This window comes from Pleuronectes platessa, chromosome 3, assembly GCF_947347685.1.
Source record: "Pleuronectes platessa chromosome 3, fPlePla1.1, whole genome shotgun sequence".
Lineage (NCBI taxonomy): Eukaryota > Metazoa > Chordata > Actinopteri > Pleuronectiformes > Pleuronectidae > Pleuronectes > Pleuronectes platessa.
The window spans coordinates 8,517,660-8,542,454 of NC_070628.1; the positions used below are offsets into that span (position 1 = coordinate 8,517,660).

A 24,795-nucleotide genomic window follows, 5' to 3' on the forward strand; every position below is an offset into this window, starting at 1 on the left:
GAATTTTAGCATGTTAAAGCCCTCAAAAGGCCAATCCATTTGCCTGAATAATAATCCTTACAATTTCAATAGGGCTTCACTGCATGTCAGTGCTCGGGCCCTAATAAGTAGGATGGCTACCTGAAAGAAATTTGTGTGACACGTGTCTTTTAGGCTCATTTACACTGATTTACTAAATGGACTTACCCCAACAACACTGTATTAGGCAAGTGTTGTTCAAGTATAACTTTGAAAACTAAACATCGTCAGTTTCTGAGCTTACTGATCTGTCTGTGCTTTTGTTGTCCGAATTCACAAAATGTAATAGTTCTATAATTAAAACACAAGAGCAAACGGTAGTTTAGTCATTTACATTTTTTATTAAATCTGTCAGGTTGTTTGCATTAGACTGTTTCCTGGATGGGGGGTTCGTAGCCGTCAGCCCTCTCCACCTTGGCTCCAGTGTCGTCACTGGTCGTCTTAGCGGCACCGCTAGCACCACCCTCGCCATGGAGCTCCATCAGTTTACCCACTGCAACAGAAGACAAGGCTATTAGCTGAGTCCGACCATCAAAGTCACTGGATAGTAACAAATTACATGTTTAAGTGAAATACTGCTGTGATTAAGCAGCGACCTTTGACCTCAGACGTGTTCTGAGGTTACTGAGCCCAGGACAGCTTTTTGTCATGAGGGAATGTCAGCTGACCTCAATGGGCAGTGATCAGGTGATCATTTGGGACTGAAACAATATGGAGGAAAAAAAAGAAGTTTCACTTACACTCGAACTTGGGCTTCTTGAGCATCTTGACCTTGCGGACGTAGACGTCATGTAGAGGGTAGATTGACTGGCAGGCCTTCTCAATGTCCTTGCCAACGCTGTCGGGGATCCTGGAATACGACAACATACAACAAATTAATCCAAAATGCAACTAATTCAAATCAGCAAAACCAAAGACATCTATATCCATTCACAGCTCAAAGGCCAATGAATGCAGCCATCTTGAATCAATAACACTGCAAGACATTCCTTGAACATGCAGTAATAATAACTCAGAAATTGCTCATGACTTACATTTTGTTGACGACTTCCTTCAGGTCATTGGTCTGGACCTCACGGGTCATGATTTCCATCATCTTCTTGCGGATCTGACGGACCTGCTGGTGCTGGGCGTAGGAGGTCTTCCTGATCTGGTTGTTGCGCTTCTTTGTGAAACCCACGCAGAACAGACGCAGAAGGTACCCGTCGGTGGTCTTGACATCGACATGAGCCTCAATCATAGTCTGAGTGGAGAGAACAACATCAGCATCAATTAAAATCCAAGATAAAAAGATTTATCAAACTTCAGAGCTGCATCTTCATCAATTTCTTTCTTTGCCCTTAATATGTGATCACAATTAACTTGGGTATATAAACTTGTCATGTAATTATATTCTATAAAAGGATATTCACAGAATCACAATGATCCAGTATTTTTAAGCAGTTCTTGCAGTGACAAGTTTATATGATGATTTTAATCAAATATCACCTTATGGCCAATTTTGCCTTCCCCTTCAACTCAATGAAATGACAATGTGGCCCGTCAAGATTAGAAAGTAGCGTTCAAACCTCATTAGTCACGGCTGCACTGTTTAAGTTTCAATGCCCCTATATATTTTCATTCTCAACCATTACTGAGCAGAGCTAGCTTAAATGAATACAGTCTTTACTGTCCGTGCTTGATTAAGTTCTCTCCTTATAAATATGAAGATACCATAAAACAGTCAACAAGCCTTGGAGAATAAAACAAACTAAGCCTGTGAATCTATAAACTTCTTGAACAATGTTTTCCAGACTTTAATTAGAATTGTTGCCCCTATGAACTCTCACTAAATGACTCAAAACTGTTAATGTTATAAATCACCTTAAATAGCCATGATTCATACTTAGATAAGCAACCATGTATTATGTTGAATTCTCTCTTGAAAGGAGAGACAGGAGAAATTCATACGACAGCTCATTGCCTTTTCAATTGAATTTATTGTTATTAATCGGCCCATTAGTTGCAACCAGAAGCTCTTTAACAACTCTCCATAGTTATTTGACTGAAGTTAATTTAGCACCTAGAGAAGATTGTTCAATGGCAGTTTCATAAAATGTCCTGAGAACCCAAAGCTTCATATCAATGATGCTCCAGTGACTTCCCCTGTGCGTAAATAACTATTCCTAAAATAGACCAACCATTTCTCTCCTTAGAAAACAAAGTTTGCATAATCATTAACCTTTGAGGAATACAACCTTGTCAACTTTTCTCATCCTGTAACCAAGATTTTCAGAACTAATAAGTTAATGTTAAGTTAGTATTGGTTTATTCTTGTAGGAGAGTCCTTCAGCACGTAAACTACAATGAAACATGGAGATCCCAAGTTCCTTTATTTTTTTAAACAACCATTACCTGCCACTTCTTGACCATGGAGCACATCTTGTCGCGGGTCAGGTCCATGCCGTGGAAGTTGGTGAGGCAGTTCTTGCCCTGAACATCTTCGGTGATGAGCTTGAACTTGCGGCAGGCCACCTCGTCGTTCTGCAGGTCAGCCAGACTCACCTCGAACACACGTCCCTTCAGACCATCGGAGGCAATTCCTGGATGATCACAAGGGAAACAAGTTAAAAAAGGGGAAAAGACGTGGATCTGTCACACTGGGAGTAATGACCAGTGGAATGGGTGGCCATATGCATTTTGGAAGCATGGTCACATGTCCAATGCTCATTTATATCCCATTTTATAAACACATTCTTAATGACAGCCCCATGAACAGAACCCATCGAAACAATATCACACATATTACTAAATAAAACCATCAATACTTACTGGTTCCCTGAGTCCTGGTGACCAAGGTCTTGCCAATATTGCGGATGTTGAACATGGCGGGTGCCTTGACATCGTACCAGTCCTTCTTGGAGAAAGGGTCCACGCTGCAGAGGAAGGAGAGGCGGTTAGATGACGGGACATTACAGCCCACAGGTCAGCAGCGTCCATGTGAGTGCACGGATCAGAGCGCCTGTGAGACTGGCTGCGGGTAAACTGGTTAACCAAGCCCCGACATACAGGGAACCAGTCCAGTTGGCGTGAACCAGCATGGAGGATTTGACGTCTACATAACCAACTCACTGGAGATCGAGCAAAACAACCAGGTTGTCTTAATAGCATTTCTGTTAGCTTACTGCTGGCTAGTTTGACTGCCGTGCTAACGACTAAGCTAAGCTAACGCCATGCTAACATTTAGCAAATATCGTCGCTGTTTGCACACGCGAGACTAAACTCTCAAATTTATCAACTCACTCGAACATGTTTAATTAAAAACACACGTTTGTTTATATCGTCCCCAGCCGTGACTTCACGCTTCAGACTGAAACCAGACTATGCTACCAGGTCTCCAGCGCCACTGAGGCCGGCGCCGATGAGACGAGCACCGGCCCCCGTGGATCATCCACCTCTAATCGGCTTCATCCTTCACATTTCTCGCACCGAAATGGCCCCGGTGAAAAGCACGAAGCCTGTTCGGTGTGTCTGAGCATAAATGGGCTACTTACATCTTCTTCTTGGCACCTTTCTTGCCGCCTTTGGTCAGCCTCTTATTCTTGCCGACTGCCATGTTGGCTACAGGGAGTGAAAGAGGAAGAAGGAGGAAATCCCGCGAGAATTAAAGAAGCAGAAACCCTGAGACTTGAGTGTGATCTCGCGAGTCTTTGTTGCCTCCTCGGGCTCCCCCTGCTGGTCAAACCTAATATCTTTCTTCAGTGTGGTCTATCTATGGAACTAAATACTTAATATTATATTTTAAGAAGTTTATTCCCAGATAATACAGACAGTGACGTTTAATGATTACTGTATAACTTTGATTTACATAGCTTAATTTTGAGTACTGGCAAGCTGTACAGATTGGACTGATGAAGTTCATCCATTTTAGTCCAAACTAAAATAACAAAAAACAAACATGAAATAAATATATTGAATTATTAACCTGATGAATTACTTGATAATACAGATGGTTGTGCAGCCTGCTTAAATTTGTTTGGGTGATATATGCAGTCAATGTTTCAGCAAGCAAATGGTGGATAATTTTATATTTTTTGAGCAGACCACATTGCAACACGAGACATAGTATATATATAAAATGTTTTGCAAAATATAAAAAATATGAGTAAAGTATCTCGAGAAAGTGTGGATATACGTTTTCAGGACATCTTTTTTTAGGGGGGGGGGGGGGGGGTATATGTGACAGATAAAGCAAAAAACTTACTTTGGTCTCTGTTTCTGAATTCCTTTCAAAATACATGATTTTCAAACAGGAAAGCATATAAAGCTTTTATTTTTATTTTTAATCCATGTATCTTGTAACGGTGCCATGATCCTTGACCCCCCCATCAGGACGAGCCAGTCTCTAGGTGTGCTCACGTCATGAAGGTGTGTTATCCACCCTCTCTGTTGCTATAACAAAGGGTAGAATGTTGTCTGTTGGTAAAACGCGGGTGCAGTTTACCCTTCCTAAATGTAGCTCTGTTTAAAACAACAACCCTGCAATTAATTCCACTTCGATGACGTCTAGAAGAGTTGATTCAACTTCACACTCATTTTTAAATGATGCAGGATATGGTGCTGTAGAATCATAATATATTTTATACAGAGGCAAGGGTATTTAAGTGTCCCCTCATTGATGAATGTGGGGTGGACAAAATAATAGAAATACCTGTCAGTTATGAGTATTAGTTTTAGCTGGGTGTACCTAATAAACTGGCAACAGAGGGTTAAATTCAAAGTGTAAAAGCTGTTCATAGTTGTCAGTGTTTGTGAGGGGTAGTCATACGGATGATGCAGGCACACTGCTGGGATGTTAAATGACAGTTGATCAGACAGTTGGTAAAGTAAACACACTTGTATGTTCCTATCTGAAAAAGGAAATGAAACTTCAGCAAATACCTAAATATTTAATCTAAATGTCTCCTGTATTGTTTGTCAAAGGTATATTAATGGCTTATGTGAGAAGTTTGGTCTGTTTGGAGTTTTCTGTCTTAACCATTAATGCACTTCTCAGATTTCAGTGTATTTTCAAATGAATCTTTATTGCTTTAGTCAGACACAAACTGAAAATGCAGCTTTTTGCTATCACTCATTGATTTAACTGTTGTTTTATATCCTAGGTTATGTGCAGAAATCATAACATTATACTTGGACAGTAAGACTTTATAACAAAGGACGGCAGAAAGAGAGCAAAAGATGATCATTATCTCTACAGAGCCCTGTTAGAGAAATAATGAGGCAGGTTTATCTTCGATCCAAAAGGTCAGCAAAGGCTCATCGAGGTCTAATTTTGAAAAGTCTACATTTGAGCTGCAGCAAACGAGTCCTATGATTTTCAGGTCATTACATCAGAGACGGGGGCCCCTGCGTCTCTGGGGTGGTGCTGCCGGCTTCCATGACTCCCGGGCTCCCCAAGGCCTCGGCTACAGTTTACTGCGAGGTCAGTGGCAACGGTGACGCCAGCTGCCTGTGGGACAACAACACTCATAGCTGCTGGAGCCGTCCTTGCAGGAACAAATATGAAGTCACCTGTGTGAGCAGATAAAAAAGGACGAGACAAATAACACACAGGCGTTATTAGAAAACTGTATCCATTGCGTCATCACTTTCTGTTTGTATTTGATTGTGATTCTCCCACTAATGTGATATCCGACATGGGACGACCTGTGCCCGTCCTCCACTCAGCTTTCACTCACGTCACGGGTTATTGGAGATGATTTGAAAAGGCAAGCGGTGCAGAGCTGTCACTTTGCTTTAATGTTTGGTTTTCATTCCCTCGGCTGCATGATGTCTGTCAATGTGCTGTTGTGCTTCAGAAAAAACTAAGTTCAACATGTCAACCCCCCCCCCCCCCCCCCCTCCCCGCTCTGTGGGTTGTCGCAGCGCAAAGCAATGTTCAACATCACAATACATGTGTCCCTGTGGGGGTTTATACTGTAGGTTTGTTTTATTATTTATGGCATTTGTGCATTTGATCTAATCTGTGGCATGATTTCGAGTTTTCTTATTCATTTATATAAAGTCATATAACATCTGTAAAGTAAGGGTTCAAAATGGGTTCAGGGTTTATTGTTCTGCCAAACAGTTTACAGCCATGTATCATGGGAGGTCAAATAACCACCAGGTTCAGTTTCTTAACTACAGCAACAAGAAGGACAAAGACCAGCGGAGACAAACTGTGAAGGTGCTTGACAAGGTGATGGGCATTCAGAGCTTCCTGATGGTTATCTGTGAGCGACACGTCCTTCAGAACCAGGTCAGCTCTGTATGTGACTGCTCAGATCAGCCCCTGCACCGTGAGTTTGAAACCCTTCCTTCAGGCCAGGGGAGTTAGAGCAGTCTGCTATAACCCTATAATTTGCACATGTAATGTTAGCATAATAATTATAGTAATTTTTTTTGACCAATATTGTGCGGTTGTGCTTTGTTTGAAATGTTGTAGTTGACATCTTAGGAACATATCTGTACTTTTTGTATTCAAGTACGTATTGTTGTTATTTTTGTACGGTTTTGTTGACTTTTATCTTGTGCACCTGACTGCAAGTCAACTCTCTGTCTGTCAGTCTTCCTGTGACAAAGCAAATCCGCAGCATGGCCTCAACTTTCAACTTTCAACTTTAACCGCAATATTTACTTTGCATTTGCATATATGTGACTGTGCAGAGAAAATGGCCGGTGTATATGTTATCTTTGTTTTCACTGAACGTGTAACTGTAAACCTGCTTTCAGACAGTCCCTGAGCACTGGAGATCCTTCGAGTTAGAGCCCCCGGACTTCTCTGCCTGGAGTTCCTCCTGAGGTCATGTCTGAAACCGGCTTATGAGATGGGAGTGTGTGAGGAGTAAAGGTTTTGTCAGGTCTGAACACAGCTCCGTCAACACGAGTCCAGCATCGACGCTCTCATCTCTAAAGGCCGCTGCACACCAGAGGGTTTTCAACTCTTTTACTGATTTTAACAACGTAGGAGACCACAGACATAATGACAGGTTTAACCAATTTTTAATCTTATAATCTTCAGAACACACACACACACACTGGACGTTTGGCCAGAACCTCCGACAACGTCATCCCCTCCTTCTTCTTCAGTTTGTTTATGGCGGTTGGCAAACAACTTAGGCACATTACCACCACCCTCTGAACTGGAGTGTCTTCTTACTTCAGCTGAAAGACAAACATGGAGGAGGACCGACGTCTTGTGTTATGTTTTAAAGCGGAAAAAATACAACTATACATTTTGAAACAGGGGCTGGAGGTGAGTTGTAAATGTAGAGGTACGTCACATCCTGTTGGTGACCCTTGCCGGACAGCTCCCTGCTGATTATCAAGATCGGGAAGATTCCCACTCAATCCGTAGCATTAAGATTACTTTGAAACCCCCCCCCACACTTCAGGATTAGTTGGGCAGATAATCAGCGTCAGGTGATCCCCAGTCAGGAACGCCCTTTGCGATTGTCCGAAGGGGGGGATTCGATTATCCTCTAGTCTCGTTAGCCGCAGCCCTAAAGCTTATTTTTTAATATATATTTATTTTGGGCCTTCATTGGACAAGCCAGAGTTTGGTGGTGAAAGCCCCCCCCCCCACACACACTTAAAATGAATGATGAACCAACTAGCAGCAACAATTAGCATCTGCATATCAATCCAAGATTAATGCCAAGAAGAACCAGGGGCCCATGAGCACATGTTCTGCCCCAGGGGCATTGAAACGGGTCAGTCCGGCTCTGGTGTGTCTACATGATTGGATCTATACGTGCGCGAGTATGCATATGTGTACGTGTGTATGCATGTGTGTGCGTGTGTGTGTGCGTGCGTGCGCGTCGTGCACCTGAACGTCTCACCTGCCCTCGAGCTGGAGCAGCCCGAGCTCCGCACTGCGCATGCTCCGCTGGCTGAACGGCTACACTGTCATGGCGGTGGCGAGCTGAAGCTGCCGGGGGTGAATCAGGAAGAGAACGCGGCGCCGCTGGGTCATCGCTGACATTTCACCGAAGTGTGCGGAGCTCGCCGGGGAGGGACCGAGCACACACCCCTGTCCTCAATCGACTTCTCCCGGGAGCTTGCTGCCTGGGACTCGCCTCCTTCCCCCTTTTTTTTGGACTCTCCTCTCCAGTTGGTGAGTTTTCTTCGCGCAGCGCCGCTACCTGTCAACTGTGCGCGGACAAAAAGCAACTTCCACACGGACACGTTTAACTCCCCCTTCCGCCGAGTGACCGAGCTCCGGCTCACCTGCCTCCCCTCCCTCCCTCCTACCTGCCCCGCTCTTCCACTCCGTCTTTCAGCGGCATTAATCCACCCGCCTGCTATCGAGTTACGCAGCGGGGAGAGGAGCTGTGCGCCGCGGAGAGGAGCCGCTGATCACACACCAACAAAAACCCGACCAGCGCTTCTTCCTCGCCCGCTCTCCAGGTCCATTCCCCCCGTGGTTTTGGATGGGGAGGGCAGCGTTGAGCCTGCGAGCCCGCGGACCGTCAACCACCCATCTGAAGGGGACATAAACCCGCCGCTTTTTCCTCTCCTCCCGACGCCGGCTGCACCGCCACCACCGCCGGGGGAGGTGAACAGGTGCCTCACCTGTGAACACCACCTGTCCCGTCCGTCCTTCCTTCCGTAGCCATGGCTAGCGAGGAGGCGGCGGGCGCTGCTCAGCCGGGGGATGGCAATGACGGGAGACCGGGCGCCGGGCAGCTCAACCCCGCGGTGCCCATCCGGGGGATCAGGATGAAATTCGCCGTGCTCGCCGGCCTGGTGGAAGTTGGGGAAGTTTCCAACCGGGACATCGTGGAGACCGTGTTCAACCTGGTAAGCTGATTATGGGAGCTCAGAGTAGGCCTGAGATAGATGGGACTGTGGAGGAACATGCGGGTCTGACATTGTTATTCTCTGAAGTTGCACTTTACTTTAGCACCGGTTTATATTTAACAATCATCTACCTGTGAGTATATGATGGGAGCAGTGCTATGACCCATAAACACTTATTACCCTGGGTTATAATATTTCACTGGCGGATCTAGGATTTCTCTGAATCGGGGGGCCACAATTTACTCAGGGGGCCCAATTAAACATCTAAAACTCGTGCACAATTTCTCATTTTGTAAAGTGCAGGTTCGACTCATTACTGGTTCACTGTTACTTCTATTACTGTGAACAAATCCACATTGAGTATATCTGGAAATTTGTGTACTTAGATGAAAACATTTTTATGTCATATTTATTGTTGGTAAGTGACAAGTTCTGAAAAATAGAAAATTAAAAGGTTAGTTGCACGGCTAGTTCCTCAGAAGTCTTCTCTGTTGCCTTTATTAACACTTAAATATTATGTCTCACCGTTTCTCTTTATTTCTTATTCTAATTGTCATACTGTGTGTAGCGTGTTGTTAACACGTGCTGTTGCTTAGTGTTTAACTGAATCAGACACGATGACTAGTGTCAGGATCATCATGGCACAGAAGCTGTGGCACAGTTGGTTGCTTTTTGTGACATATCCAGGTCAGTCACTGTGTGTGTGTGTGTGTGTGTGTGTGTGTGTGTGTGTGTGTGTGTGTTCGTGCCTTATCTGTCGACTACCTGTTGCTCACCCTTAAACTCCTCACCCTGCGCTCTCCTCCTGTCTGCAGCCCCGATTGCTCCTTCGGTTGCTGGAGTAATGACATGATTCTGCTGCACCTGCATGTGAATGAATGAAGCTCCCCGTAACCAGGAAGTGTAGCGTGAAGGAGAGCGTGCTCGGCTGGGTAGGAGAGAGAGAGAGAGAGGGAGGAGAGGTGAAGGAGGGAGGAGAGTTGAAGGAGGGAGGAGAGGTGAAGGAGGGAGGAGAGGTGAAGGTGAAACCTGCGGAACTGCTTTGTCACTGTGGCAACACAATGAGCGGAGTGGTTTCCAGTGAGGGAGACTCATCCTCCGTGTCCTCAGTCATGACACCAGCCCCCACAGCGGAGGCGAGTGAACTGTAGTGGACACTTCCCCTCATGTCACAAAGTTTTAGCACCACCACACACAAAGTTATTCTGTTATCCAGCTCGTGTGATAACCTTCTAGTCATTGTAGCTGCTGAATGATTAATTCAATTAATGTTCTTATACAAGCGGTCAAATATGAGGTTTTATGATCACATTTTTTACTGATTAATAAGAAAGTACAGAAGTTCACACGCTGCTGAAACTATTTACAACAGGGAAGGTGAGCTCACAAAATCCAATGTATTCATGAAATCATTAACTCAAATACAGAAGTCCTGGATTTTATGACAATTCTTATAATACGATATCCCAGTATGCAATGGATGGGGTCTGGTCCGATTAGGTCTACCTATCAAACATTTAAGTAATACAATATTTAAAAATCTGACTCAAACCGGTGTTTCAAGGTCACTTTGCACGTGGCCCGTGGTGAGTCCTGCATAGAGTGTCTGCTCTTGACTAATATTAATATCCACAGAGAGTTAATCATCAAACAGGCACAGACAGGTTCATTCTGTGAGGAAATACATGTTTCTTAATACAACAAACAACATTATGTATGTCAGATAAAGAACCCTGAATCATTGCCAATTGTAATTTTAATATATAGAGGTTGATATTGGTTTCGAAAAGAAATTAATATTGGTATAATGCCTTATAACAATCCTTAATTTTAATTAGAGGTAAATGTTGGTTGGAATAATTGTGTTGCGAACCAGTTCTGTGTGTCAGTTATTACTGATGAGAGAAGGAAAAAACCTGCAAATACGAACAAGGAAAGTACAGTGAAAAAAAGGATTATTACAAGGAAATATTGTTTTCTCTTTCCAAATCAGACTAAAGGAGGCCACCAATTAGTGCATGTTTTGTTGTGTTTTCTCTGGTCTGGAAAAAAAGTCATAAATATTTCACCAAATGAGCTGGAGAGACAACCAAGCATATGTTTGGACAGAAATATCAGAGAGCAGCTCCGCGTGGGTCCCTGGGACCCCATGTTTAGCTTGGTCAGCATCGTTTCAGAGCTTTTAGAGACGACACTGTGCATTTCATTAGACTCACCACGCTGTGCTCACATCGTCTCACGCTGCCCATCTTGTAACAGGCTCACTGCACGACTCCTGCACTGCTTTTGGTTAAATGCAACATCGTTTTCTCAAGACAATAACCTAAAAAATGGATTGCGTGGCTTAAAATAGTGTTTGTTGTGATTTGTGTCACATGTGCTCGGATTATAAACACCAGGATTTGCTTTTTTTGAAGAAAGGAACTCATTATGGGGGCTCTGTTTCTGCATGGAGTCAGGACATTACTAAACGGGGAGGAAGAGTGTATCTCATGTCTGTAGTCACTGGAGTTGTACCTTATGTTATGCTGTTGGTTTTCCTCTGTGTCAACATTTAGCCAGTATTTGTGTGTCAGATGAAAATGAAAGTAAAGTGACCCAGATAAGTAGATCAAACTATTTTTGTTGTCCTCTTTAAAATAACTTTATTTAAACTGGTGTCCAGGAAACGCGATCACATGAACTGTAGTTAGAGACAGTCTCATATTCACCTGCTGAGGAACATTAGTTGTCTCGTCACGGCTTGTCAGGTCTTACCTGTCTCGATTGACAAAGACAGTCTGTTTAAAACACTCATTGGACTGGAAGCAATACATTACATTGAGTTTAGTGTAGTGTTTTGGCAGCAAAGCAAGAAAATCAAATGGAAGCTTGAACACATACAAGCAGTAATGTGTCAAGAAAAATAAATGTACTAGAAAAATAAAGGTAAAAACAATAAAAACTGCTGTATATTTAATTTTCAATCACTGAAAGTTATGTGACTTTTATGCAATGGGTTCAGTTGTGCAGCGTCCGGGAACCATGCATGATCTCACAAAGCAAGCAGTGCTTTCTATTTCACAATTTGATACACATTTATGTAACTAAATGTATAAACTATAATAACTTATTTATATAATCAAATTTATCTGGGAACTGTGAAGAATGATCAAACTTGCCTTCTGACCCGTTTGCTATTAAAACAGTGTAAACTATCTTTTACACAAGGGATAACTTGATTCTGCTGAGAATAAACATCCTGCTTCACACCTCTGCTGCTTTCTGTCACTTTCATTGTTTAGTCTGCGGATTCAAAATAACCCCCACAACCATTGAGATAAAACACGAGGCAGCCCACAGGATCACTACAGCTGATTAGACAGTGTGTGTCCTGCACCTCACAGAGAGAGACGGCTGAACAAAAGTAACCAGAGCCACAATTGGACGCCTATTTCTGGCTTCCTGTCAGATGCCCTGTCCAATGGTCCCTGGGCCGTAGTGTGGTGTGTCAGCTCTTAAGTCTTTTGAGCTCTGTAAATATTTGACTTTTTTTCAACCAGTCGTTACTTTACTCGATCTTGTAAGGCACGTGTGTGTGTGCTGTGGGTGTGTGTGCACTGTGCTGAAAGCGGCTGCCCACAGTGACACAGGAAGCGGCAGGTTGGATCTTCTTGGTCTCTCAACAGAAACAAATGATGAAAGCTGCAAGGAGCTGCAAAGTTGGGTTTCGATTCTCAGGTGTGTTGTCGGGAACAAACACTAACCACGGATTTATCTGTCAGCGTCAGTCCACAGAGAGCGGTTGGCAGACAGTTTTGAAAAAAGTGCAAGCAGGGCAATGAGAATTTGCAGATTTGATCCAGAACATGAACTTGTATAGGCTAAACAGATGTGAAAGAAAAAAGCAAAGATTTCCCTCTTTAAAGCCTATGATCCAGTTTTAGGACACCTCAGAGGGCACAATGACTATAAGAACATGATCCCAGAGTGCAGAGGTCATGGCGTTAAGACCTTTATGATAATTGTGTATATCTGTAATGAATATATGTAAGAATGAATGTCTCCTCACTCTTAACAGATGCACCACCTTCATCTGCCCAGCCCAGATCTATTTCTGTGTCAACTTGCAATGCAGTAAATCGCCTTATAAAACAATAAAAAATCTGATGCAGCATGACCTGTTTGCTCAATCTATTCTGATACCAGTGTTTCTGTGAAAGCGCCGACGGGGCCTGATAATATCTGGCTTCCATTTTATCGTTTGAGCCGCCGTTGATCCTCTCAAATTAAATATGGGCTTTAATTTGGAGTCCTCGGCTGCACAGAGCAGAGCTGCTTTTTAACACAGTGCTCTGTAAACCATTGACCAAGAGAACGGTCTCTGGTTTTAGCGATGACACAATGTTTTCCCTACATTTAGTTTACCATTTAGTTTATACTACAAAGTAGGGGCTGCAGGATACGTCCAAAATCAAGAGGTCATTTCACATCAAGATAACGATGTCATTATGCGTAACACAAAATGTTTCTCGACCCAGTGAATTGGCACCGTGTCTCTGGGACTGTAACTTGTCTCCTTCCGTCTTCAAGTGTCTTTTCCTTCATGCTGTGCTACGTCCTGCATTGTTCTAGTCTAGGTTTTGATATGGGATCACCAAAGTACCTTTATGTGGCTCAATTCATACACACTTTAAATGTTCCACGTTATGTGGATTTAGAAAAAATGAATACACCTTGTCGTGTGCTCTGTGTAATTCTATTTGTGTCAAAAGCACTGTTTGTTCAGTGTTATTTCGAGGTGTCGGAACATTCACAGCATCTGTTTGATTTTTGTGTTGTAGCCCACTTTATCCTCCGTTGTTCTGATGTTGACACTGAGGATCCTCCGGTGAGACAGGCTGTCACGAGTGAAATTATTTGTTCTAAACTGCGTCTTCACCGGTTATTTACTCACCACTGCACAAAGGAACCATGCAATGTTTAGTTGCTGCTTTACTTTTGGTATTGGGAGATTTCGGCTGATTTTTCAGTGACTAACAAGGAGCTAAGGCTGGCACCTGTTATTTGTGAGATAACTTGTAAACACTGAGGTAACTGATGATGTGAAAAACATCTACTCAAGACATTTTTGCTTTAATCAAAGACCTTTAAAATCACAATTCCCCGAAACACTAATTTTTGTGTTTTCATTGAACTAACCTTTTTAAAGCCAAAGTTATCAATTGAGTCTTTCAGATTCATCTTTTGTCATATAATAAGTATTATTTTTAGTAATAATAACAAGTTCTATATATTTGGCTGTATTTATAATAAAGTTGTAAATACTTTCTAGCATACTCTTGAGCTTCGATTGATTTAAATGTAGCCGTTGAAAATTTGGCCTATTAAACTAGTTTCCACTGCAGTGGCATTGAAACTATTACTCATAGGATCAAGATGGCAGCTTGTTGTAAAGCCCAGCCCCAATGTGCACTTGTTGTCGACAGTAATGCAGCAAACGCACAAACTCTCCCTTCAGCTGTTTCCAATCTTAACACGAGTGCCAGGGGAGCGAGGGCGATCCTGGTCCGCTCTGCCAGTAACAAAGAGCCCTCTAATCTGACACATGAATGAAACCCTGTATCTGCTCCTCGCTCTGTTATCTGTCGCATCAGCCCCACTGCACGTCACACCTTTTACCTTTTCTCCACTGTGGCTAAAAGCGGCGTGAAGCACACAAGGCGTGTTGTCTCTATAAGCAACCCTGTTGATGGTCCTGAGATGGGGAAGCAGGTTTCCTGTCGTCGTTGCTTGTTGTGTCTTTTTTTTGTCATTTCCCGTAAAGAAAAGAAGGTATTTTTGTGGCCTTTTCCCCATTTTGTCTCCAGTTGTTGTGGTGAAATCAACACAATGAGCATCTTGAGCACACAGGTGTGACCGTCCAGCACTGTTGATAAGCCGTAACTGGTTCTACATTAACTGACACCTCAGTTTTCTGTTTACTTGCCTAGTGTGTCACTATTTCGCCCCGAAGCAGAGCAGATAAATTACCCATCGTGCCTCCTCATCACCTGCTGTGTGCTGACAAAACAGGCAGATGGCCTTCGGATTCATCAATGTTTGAACGACGTGTCATTTAAGATCCTATGATGTGTTACACAGGGCTAATGAACTTGTGTTAAATGTATTTTGGGGCTTTAAAGCAAACTGAAATATATCTCTGAGGAGGAAGTTTACATACTTCAAGAAAAAAGTCAACATTTCAAACAGTCATTATCACAGAATATTCATTTTGTGAGTGTAAAAACTATTTGGCAAGTTAGTGCTTAAACACTTCTAAATTCTAATAAGACATATGGATGTGCACTCAGTTGCTGGAGGCTTTTTTTTACCATGTCACAAAATTGTTGCACCCACTACAGAAAAACCAGTTATCTCAATTTGTTTTTTCTGTTTATTTGTCGACTTATTGCTTTGCAATAGAATATATTTTCCACCAGATGTGTCTATAGAACACACAGTAGAAAAAGTCATATTTACTTTCAAGCCGGTTTAAAAATCCCAGTTTTTCCCATGGGACAAACAGTTGGCAGAAAAAAACCCAGTAACCTATATGTTTTTTTTGTGTTTTTATATCTGTGGCTGTGTATCTGGGTAGTATTGTGTCTCTCCACAGAATCCACTCCACTTCCAGTTTGCTTCTTGCCTTCTTGGTTTAATAGCTGACAGTTTAGTGAAAGATTAACCTGTTCCACATTTTTTCCTCTGCACCCCGCTGCAGTGTTGTTTCAGGAAGCAAGGGCCATAATGAGATCTACCACTCGGCCTCCATCTCTCCTTCCTTATTGTGTCTTCTATAAACAGTGCCAGCTCACACATGCATGCAAACAGAACGCCACTGGTTATGATGGAGGAAACTGGGAACAGGAAGGGTTGGTGGAGGCTCTCAAAGAACAACAATGCGATCTTTAAACTGAAACGCTGAGTCGGCCGCAGGGGCGACGAGAAACTGCACTTTCGTGCCTTTTTCAATGGTGGACTAATACTAAACCATTAAGAGGGTGGCTGGAACCAGTTCACCCAAATGAAAAAAACATTTCTTTATTTAAAAATCTAGGCAGACATCTCACAGACTGATATTTTTCTTTCTTTTTTCAATGTTTAGTGAGCAGAGCTTTTGTCTTGCTATAGAGCTTTTTTTGTGGTCGTTACTGGTTTTGCATTTGGCCTTTTTATTTTTCACCTGCTGTGTACTGATCGGATGACTGTGTTTATATAAAGCTCCTTTCCAGAAAAACCCATGGATACAATCAGCATTCACCTCCCGGGTCAGATGAGTCAGGTTTTAATGGGCAGTGACAGAAACACGACACCCAGGTGGAGGCCATATCTTCTTCCTTATTTTGGCAGTTCAGATGCTGACGCGGCACCTTTTTCCAGAGCAAGGTTATGACGTACATTGAACCTCTGCAGGTTGGAGAGTAAATGGCCATGAACATTTGTGTACTTCCGTTTTTTTTTTTTTTATCTTGGTGAAATACTGACACGACGGTGAGGTGGGAGAGCTTCTTGGGTTCTCTCAAATTTTTGAACATGACTCTCAGGGGGTGGAAAAGAGAACCTCCTCTACTGGCAATTAGAAAGGAGTCAATCGCCTATTTCATTAAGTTTACCGGTGATTAAATACCATTTATACCCTCTCATTTGGGTTTAAACCAGGTACAAGATTTTGAGGTGAATCTCTGAATCTGTGATAATTTTGTTGGTTGTTGCTCTACCAAGACATATCTTTGTCGTACTCTCGACCAAACGCAGCACTACACCAGGCTCCTGTACATTTACCTTTGCTCTTGGCTATGAATCTCATTGTCATTGTTGATTTCACCTTCACGCACATCCAGTGGATAAGTAAGTTGCACCGTTGATAATCAGCTGAAAATGCAGTGCAAACACACACACACACACACGTCATGTTAACACTGTTGACATGCTGGAACACTATAGCCGAGCTTTTGGCTAAACAGAAAGCGGTATTAACCTCCTGGCACACAATCTTCTCCTCACAGCGGGGGGTATAATGATATGCTAATGCTGCCTGCCTGCTGGCCAAGTTTCAATGTTAAATCCTCACAAAATGTGTGAATATTAAAACATAATAATAAATGTTCCTCCTTTTGTATGAGAATTACCGTGTCGAAGTCGTAAGCTGTTGTCCCTCCTTAGTGTTATTGTTGGCAGATTAATTGAAAGTCTTAATATCTTGAACACATAAGAAAGGAAACCACGTTATATTGCTGTAATCACTGTTTGTCTATAGAGCTGTTTTAAGACATCTCCAGAAAGTGTCAGGACGTGTTCTCTTTCACTTGTGAAGAAGCAGCAGGAGACAGTTTGACCTTCTGTCCCGACCAGTTACTTGTCAGAACTTTCTCGACTACACTCGACCCTTTGCTCGCATATATTAAATGCTGTTACGTGTTCAACCAGCATTTACAGTTGGTATTTGACATGACGTGAGCCAACGCAGCCGGCTAACACGCAGTCAGAAGCATGCTGTTCACTCCCTGTGGTCCCCGGGCAGCACTGAGGGCACAATGAGGTCAAAGATGATTCAGTGTTTTGCTACGAGTCCCTCTTTGGTTTGTTCTTTAGTCATGAAGATGTCTTCTTTGCCCACTCTTCTCTCCACACCGTGCCATGCTCTTCTTTCTATGATTTAATAGATCGTGGTGACGAAATCCAGCCATGTTTCACTTCAGACAGATCAACCTTTGTGGAGCCGGCCTGTTACAGAACACTGGCACAATGGAGACCATTTAGTTTTTTTTTTTTTCTCTCGCTGCTCGTAAGCAAATGCTTTGGTTGCAGCGCAGCCTGTGGCATGTTCCTCTGTGTTAGTCATGGGATAGACTGCACTATTCTACTCTCCACAAGAGATCATCTGCTCTCCTCTCGCCTTTAATTGTTTAGTTATTCAATTTGTCAACATTGTTGTGTCCATGAAACTCCGATATATGTCTGTGTGGTTTCTGCTGAGGGGAAACTGCACTGAGATTTCATGCTTGTACTGTATTCTGGCTTTCAGTGATAAATCTAATGCTTGTGTGCATGTAAGACCAGATGGCGTAAAGTTTCTGCTCACACTGGAAATTAAGGAGCGTGCACTAGATACTCCACAAACGAACAGCTGCACTTAACCCTTGGCAAGAACAATTAAAACAATAGTCAAACTCCTTATAACGTTTATTTTATTACCAAATAAATATAAATAATATGCAAACACATGATCATGCAATACACGGAGGCCGGTGTCATTTTTAGTATTTGTGAATCTGTGCTGGGCCTCTAGTGAGCAGAGCTGGGAGAACTGGCCCTTGGCCGAACCTGACCGCCGACCCCTGGATGCTTCCTCTCCCCTTGACCTGCTTTCTCCCACTCTTCATCAGCCACTGATCTGTTGTCATTGTCTGGTGTGAGAGATGAGAGATGAGGCCTAAAAACAAAAGCTGCACAATCAATCGTAACAAAATGTTTACGGCTGAAAGAAAATTCAGCTTTTGTCTCGACAGCTTGGAGAGCTTTTGTTACCAGATGTTTTTTTGAAAAAGATGACGCCTCGGTTTAGTCAATTTAAGTTGCAGCAGTAGCCCCCCCCCCCCTTAGATAAAGGATGTCATGGTTTGATAGCAGTACTTCAGAAGGAGGAGGGTGCATAAAAACTTGGTGAAACGAAAATTAAAGTGTGTGGCTAGAAGGGCAAACACTTAAGGCAATGAAATCCTCACCCAGATATCATCACTGCCAGAACTACAGATAAGAACTACAAGCAGATCACTCTCTCCCTCTTCAGCACTTTAAGAAAAAGATGTATGATAACTGTCTGAGCTTACTAAACTTAATAATGATTAAAACTGCAGTATATGAAAGATAAAGTAAAGAGTAAAAACCATCTTTGCATCCTTATACTCAGGATGTGACTTTCTCTCTCTGGATGTCAAACGTGTATCCAGGAGGCCTTTTTTCGAGATGTCACATGAATGATGCAGTAACCCATAAACCTGAGTGACGAGACATGAGGCCGTGCCATCAGACCTGTAGAGGACAATCAGACCAGGCAGCATCTGGTCACAACCCATGGAAGTAAATGTGAAAAGGTTGTGATGGTTGATGCTGTGGTTATTGGTTTGGCATCTTACATCAGAGACTGTTCATTGAATTACGCTCAAGTCATCAAGGTTCAACAGTTGGTTGTGGTTTCCCAGGGGCAACTGTTAAACCATTCAATATGATGGCTGTCACTTTGTGCCTTGCTTCTTTTTAAAAGAAGTATTTGCATCTGTATCCCAAACAAATAACTTTATATCATTTAGTTGTGTGCATTCAGTAAATACTAAATACCAAATACCTCTTGTATGCTTAAACAGGTTCATTTGTATGGAGTACCGGCGTTTGCATTGTGGTCATTGGCAGTTTTATTTTTAGGAAAAAACAGGAAGTCCAAACTACAGGAAGCAGGTTGGAGTGGAACAACCGTGTTGGGATACAACTGCAGATTATTTCCTGATTCTACACTCAAGGTTTTCCCAAGGAGCTTTGTTTGGCTGAGGCGTGAAGCCAAACAGATCCAGGAAAATGTTGTTTAATATTCAATTTGTTAAGTAGCTGATGGCTGACAGAAGTTACTATTAGTAAACAGATGGTAGTCACCTTTTCCCTAAAGCTTTACATTTTTTATAATGTTTGTGGAAGTGTTCAGGTTGGGTTTCCCACTTCAGCTTTAAACATCATTGAGAAAAAGCCTGGTCTTTTTAAACCAGTTCAGATTGGGGATTTTACTCCTATATTTGGATTTTCTTGTTTCAGTTAAATATTGGATTAAAACCAATGTTTAATAGTGTATCTGTTTTTAATAGCAAGGCAGTTTGTATTGATGCAACTGTCTTGGCAAGAGGTTTATCCAAATTCATCATGTGTATAAACAAAGGACTGAATTCATGTTTACAAAAGGTTAAAATCTTTACATATGACTCTGATTATTTAATTTACCTTGTTTTTAGTAAAAGAAGGAAGGGATAGAAATATTCTTTAATATTATTAAGGAAGCAAACCATCAATTTTGTCCCAAGTATTTGATTGTGAGTAAACTGTTTGTTTACATTAAACACTTTGCTGTCTATGTTTTTAAGTGAAAGGACTAAACAAGGCTCTTTCATGTTGTAATTCTCATTTCACTCCTCCGTTCTTCAGGCTGGATTTCCTCACTAATGTTTATCTCTTTCCTTCTTCACCTCCCTGCTCCGGCTGCTATTTTTAACAAGTTGCACCCGAGCCAACCTTCCTATTTTCTGCCACTATGCAAACTAAAATCAGCGGCGTTGCGATATCAAACGACAAAGTTCTTTGTTTACTTCAGTCCTGATCACATCTTTGTCTCAAACCCTGTCTGCAGAGAGGAAACGTATTCTTCAGCAGGAACTTCGTTAATACCGAATAACCTATTCCACACAGACACCACATAAAGATTTTCTCAAGCAGGGAACCATGCTGTGAATATTTGAGTATTGTTGTAATTTTCAACATTTCATTCAAGAAGCAGTCAGAGTGTTTCTAGAAAAACCCAAAGATTGCCCTGCGGCCTGGACTGTGATGTCTAATGAGGACTGTTTCCTGACAAGCCTTTTCCTTCTGTTGACAATAGCATCCACCCTGCAGCTGAAGCTAGATGGCCAGATAGGCAGCGCCTGTGTTAAAGAATTCTCCTTCATATATGTTGGGTCTGTAACGACTTAATGGCGTCATGTGAAAAAAGGTCAAGAGCAGCCTCTTGCATTGGTTCGTGCATTAACGCGTCCTTGTAAGTTCCCATTTCCCTGAGCAGTGAGGTCGTTGATCTGACTTTGAGTTGGAATATGGAGAAAACATGGATATTATAAACAAAATCATCTCAAAATCATGTGTTTAAACAACACTTTGACATATTTTTTTCTATATTTGCATAATAACAAAGCCCAAATAAGAAGATTCAGTTGGGCAGATGATTTTAAATTTAACTTAAAAAAAGTTTTGTTAATATGGTTTATGTCAGCGACTTGTCTACCAACATTTTCAGTGACTTCCTGGTTCAGATTATTCAGACACTATGTAAATGCACGATAGGTTCCAGTGCATGTGCTTATGTGTTTTACACGTGCACTGATGAAAACTGCTGCTAGGAAACTAAATCCTCTTCCTTCTCTTGGGTTAATTCCTGCTCCTGTTTAGGGCAGTGAGTTTGAATTTAATGAGAAATACGAAGCTGTGTTTTGAAGGATGGCAGCATCATAGGTAGGGAGCTTAAACAGGCATTCTGACACATTTGGAATTTCACATCACCTTCCACTGTCAGCGAATGAAACAGAAGGACAGAACAGAACAGCATGGCTATAGAATGATGGATGGCGTCATAATCTATGCAATCTAAATCCCTTCTCTCCCTTTTGGATTGAAATATCTTGCATGTGCTAATTCTGTAGTTGCTTTTTCTTTTTCTGGTTCTGGATCTTGCTTTCTCCCCTCACACAGAGCAGATGGCGTAATGCAGGATAAATGTATTTTGCGATTGCATGAAAGAATTCTATTTAATGTTATCAGCTGTAATCAGGCCCGGTCTTCTCTGCATGTTATTCCAAACCTGTGTTTTCTGGCCAATGACTGGAGCAACAAAGGAAGTTATGTGTTGATCAGACTGCTGCCTAAGCACTCTCATGATAAATGCAGTGGAAAAAACGACTGCCAGCCGAGATTGGCAGGTTATCCCTCTGAAGATATTCTTAGCAATACAGCTATTTAAATATCTCTGTCCCCCCGCTGTACCTCTCTTTCATGTCTTTGTCTGATATTTTAAGGGAGGCAGCACAGTGGCACTGATCAGAGAAAATGTACAATAATGAGTAAGAACCAGTGATAATTAAGAAATCAGAGCTGAGTAATAATCATCACATTCATCCCAATTTTACAGAACCCTCAAACGCAAAACAAAAGGACTGTTTGGTGGCTTTATAAAATATTCATAAAGTGGATTTGGAATAAACACTTGTATATGAAGTGAGGGAGTCGGATAAAAAGGCTCCAATGAGCTGCGTTCATTCAACCTATGTTTTCCACCACTGCATGAATAATTGTCACCACTTTACCTTCTACTCCCTCTTCGACAAATGTAGAGTGCCCGGCTCACGGAAGTGGGGGGGGGGGGTTTCAGAATTTTTTGAACATAAAAACACAATAACCACCCTGCAGTAAAACAGTAGTAATTCCTACTTATTTATTTCTTTTGTTTATGTAACAGATGTATAGAATTTTAGGGACTGGGTGATTTGTTAGAGCAGTAGAAAGCAGGAATGGGCAGTAGACGTTTAATACCTGTATGGAAATGAACGCAGCCCTCTCTCTGTACTCACTTGTTTCATCTGTTTCCTGTGTAGCAGTTAGATTTCACATGAAGTGTACAAAGTACCACCAGGAATAGGGGGCAGGGTTGCCAATATCTAAATTCGAGTCAATCATAGGACAGGGAAGACCTTTCAAAAATGGCAGAAACATCTTTTAGAAGAGACTTTGCAGGCTGGTAAGAAGCCACAGGCAACCTCACTTTATAATGGACTATATAGTGATTAGTGAGAGATTCTGGACATGGTGAAGGCCGGAGGTTGGCCTCAGAAAGATCCACCTGTCAGATCCTTTATTGTCGTGGGACTAAAGGTTGGATTTTTTGGCTGTGATAGGAGGAGCTCAATAATTGGGACAGCTCCTGAAGGATGTGGACCCTGAATTGGGGCACCGCTAGATTCCAGAAAACACATTTGTGTCAAATAACATTAACAACGATTCCGTTCAATTGAAGTGTCCCATTAAGCCCTGGCCAGTGTGACAATGAGCCTATATGGACAACACCAGTGCACATGTTTACCTCAGCTTGTCCTAATGAATGGTAAGTGAGGTCATATTTAAAGGAGATAATACAGGATTTGTTAATATACTCACCATGAAGCAGACTTGAGCACATACAGCAGGGGCTCATGGGATGTCTTTAATGGTCACTCTCATATTCCCAGCATTGCATCTGGCATATTCCATTCTAATTGCTGGTGCCACTTGTTCTATGAAAGCACTGTAATCACAGATGGATGCATTTTTTTTTTTTTATAGTGTTCTAATCTTTTTCTGAATGCAGTATAAGCCCCTTCAAGTTAAGTGCCTCATATTTCACTCTGTCCCTTCACCTTCTCAATCGGAGGCTCATTCCAGCGTATCACTGCCAGCCCCCCGGGGACTGACAGATGATTTGCTTGACCGACCTATCTGCTGGGGCCACTTCAACATCTCACTGGAAATGTGAGGGTTCATCAGCAGGGGAGAGTCGCTGGATTATGAAATGTTGTCATATCAAGAGTCATGTTTTGGTTTCGCTGCGATGGATGTTTCGTTCTGGGTGTTGCGGACCCTCGTGGATGAATAAGCTAAACTGCTTTGGTTTGACTTGATGGCTTGTTAAGAGCTGCAGTTAACAGAGCTGCTGAAGAACTAGGCCAGTGGTGTGTGCTCAAAGCAGGGATACTCAGGCAGCCCATTGGTTGGACTGTTATTTCCGACTTGATTTATATTAAAGGGGATTTGAAACCACGGTCAAGCTGGGTTGTAATTACAATCAAGAGGGTATTCAAATTCCTCTCAGGCCAATTGAACCAGGCCGTATTACAAACCACAGTGTTTCAGAGAAGCTCCAGCTCTACAGTGGAATCAATCAAACATTAGATATTTCAAATCCTCCCTTAGTCTTGTCCCACGGCTTAAACATCCAAACTGTCGGATGGTATCACGTGATGTACGTCATGTATGTTGATTGTCCAGAGCAATTCAATCTTCGAGGAAAGTCGTCCGACAGAACTGGAGACTTGCAAGACGTGAGCACAAATTTGTCACGGCCATTTTTCTATTGTCTGTCTCTGCTGTCGTCTCATTCAGGCAAATGACTCCAGACTCAAATGATTTTACTCACAGAATTAATTGCAGGTTCATTAGAGGGAGAAAAGAAAATATGAACATCAACATGGATACACACACACACACACACACACACACACACACACACACACACACACACACACACACACACACACACACACACACACACACACACACACGCACAGACACACAATGGATAGATGGGCTCAACACCCAGCAGCCATGGCTTGACAGCATCAGTGTTCCTGCCTATTCATTTCAGCTGAGTAATTTACTCACCCTTTGGTACAAAATGGCCATAATTTGTGGCTCTCCCTCATCTCTCTGCTTCACATGTCTATCTAATGATTCTGACGCCTGTGTTGTTCAGCTCAGACTTTAAATTGCTCTGCTTTTTAAGTAAATCACTCTTTCTCAGCTTCTTGCTAACTGGCTTAACAATTGTGATCATGAGGAATATCTATTGTTCCGTTGTTTTGTCTTTTAGTGGGAGGGACTACCTCTCAGTTGATCGGACCCAGAGACCTTTAATCACCACTTGTGGCTGCAGAGGGCGCTACAAGTTATATACTGTTGGGGGTAGTAAGAAATTAAATTATTTGTCCTCAGTGAATGACATCAAGATCTATAGATTATAAGATTAAACCGGTTTTGGACAGACTTTTTTTCAGGGTTACACATTCTCCACTTTCCCTTTTTGCTCTAAATTGACTTTCTTTCCACTTCCTTTTTCATGTTTTGCTCAGTTTGTCATGCCAGACATTGTTGACATTGGATTTTAAGTCTGACCTTTCCCAAGAATCCTAATGTCATCCCTGCTCCAGCTATCAAGTAAGCTGAAGTGCATGTTTAGCTCTGGTGTGCCATTTATCCCCATCGTCCTATGCTGTTCTCTGTGGGGACCATAGAGAGTGTTGGGGCTTTGTGTTACGGCCCAGTAGCTGCTTGGCTGCTCAGGCATGATTAATTCAGGCAGGCCTCAGGGGAGAGCAGCCC

General features: G+C 42.4%; 2 protein-coding genes across 2 annotated transcripts in view; one reads left to right on the plus strand and one right to left on the minus strand.

The window, feature by feature from the left end:
* Positions 1-339: 339 nt before the first annotated feature.
* rps3a (ribosomal protein S3A) lies at positions 340-3,713 on the minus strand. The gene is made up of 6 exons (XM_053418407.1): positions 3,552-3,713; positions 2,830-2,933; positions 2,413-2,600; positions 1,053-1,261; positions 759-868; positions 340-511 (listed from the first exon to the last, which is right to left on the minus strand). The coding sequence occupies exons 1-6, from the start codon at positions 3,611-3,613 to the stop codon at positions 384-386; spliced, it is 801 nt and encodes a 266-aa protein (XP_053274382.1). The 5' UTR covers positions 3,614-3,713; the 3' UTR covers positions 340-383.
* Positions 3,714-8,637: 4,924 nt separating this feature from the next.
* Positions 8,638-24,795, plus strand: part of lrba (LPS responsive beige-like anchor protein) — a 175,977-nt gene continuing 159,819 nt past the window's right edge. Inside the window, exon 1 of the mRNA XM_053417628.1 lies at positions 8,638-8,838. Within this exon, the coding sequence (XP_053273603.1) occupies positions 8,653-8,838 (186 nt within the window). The 5' untranslated portion in view covers positions 8,638-8,652. The remainder of the gene's footprint in view (positions 8,839-24,795) is intronic.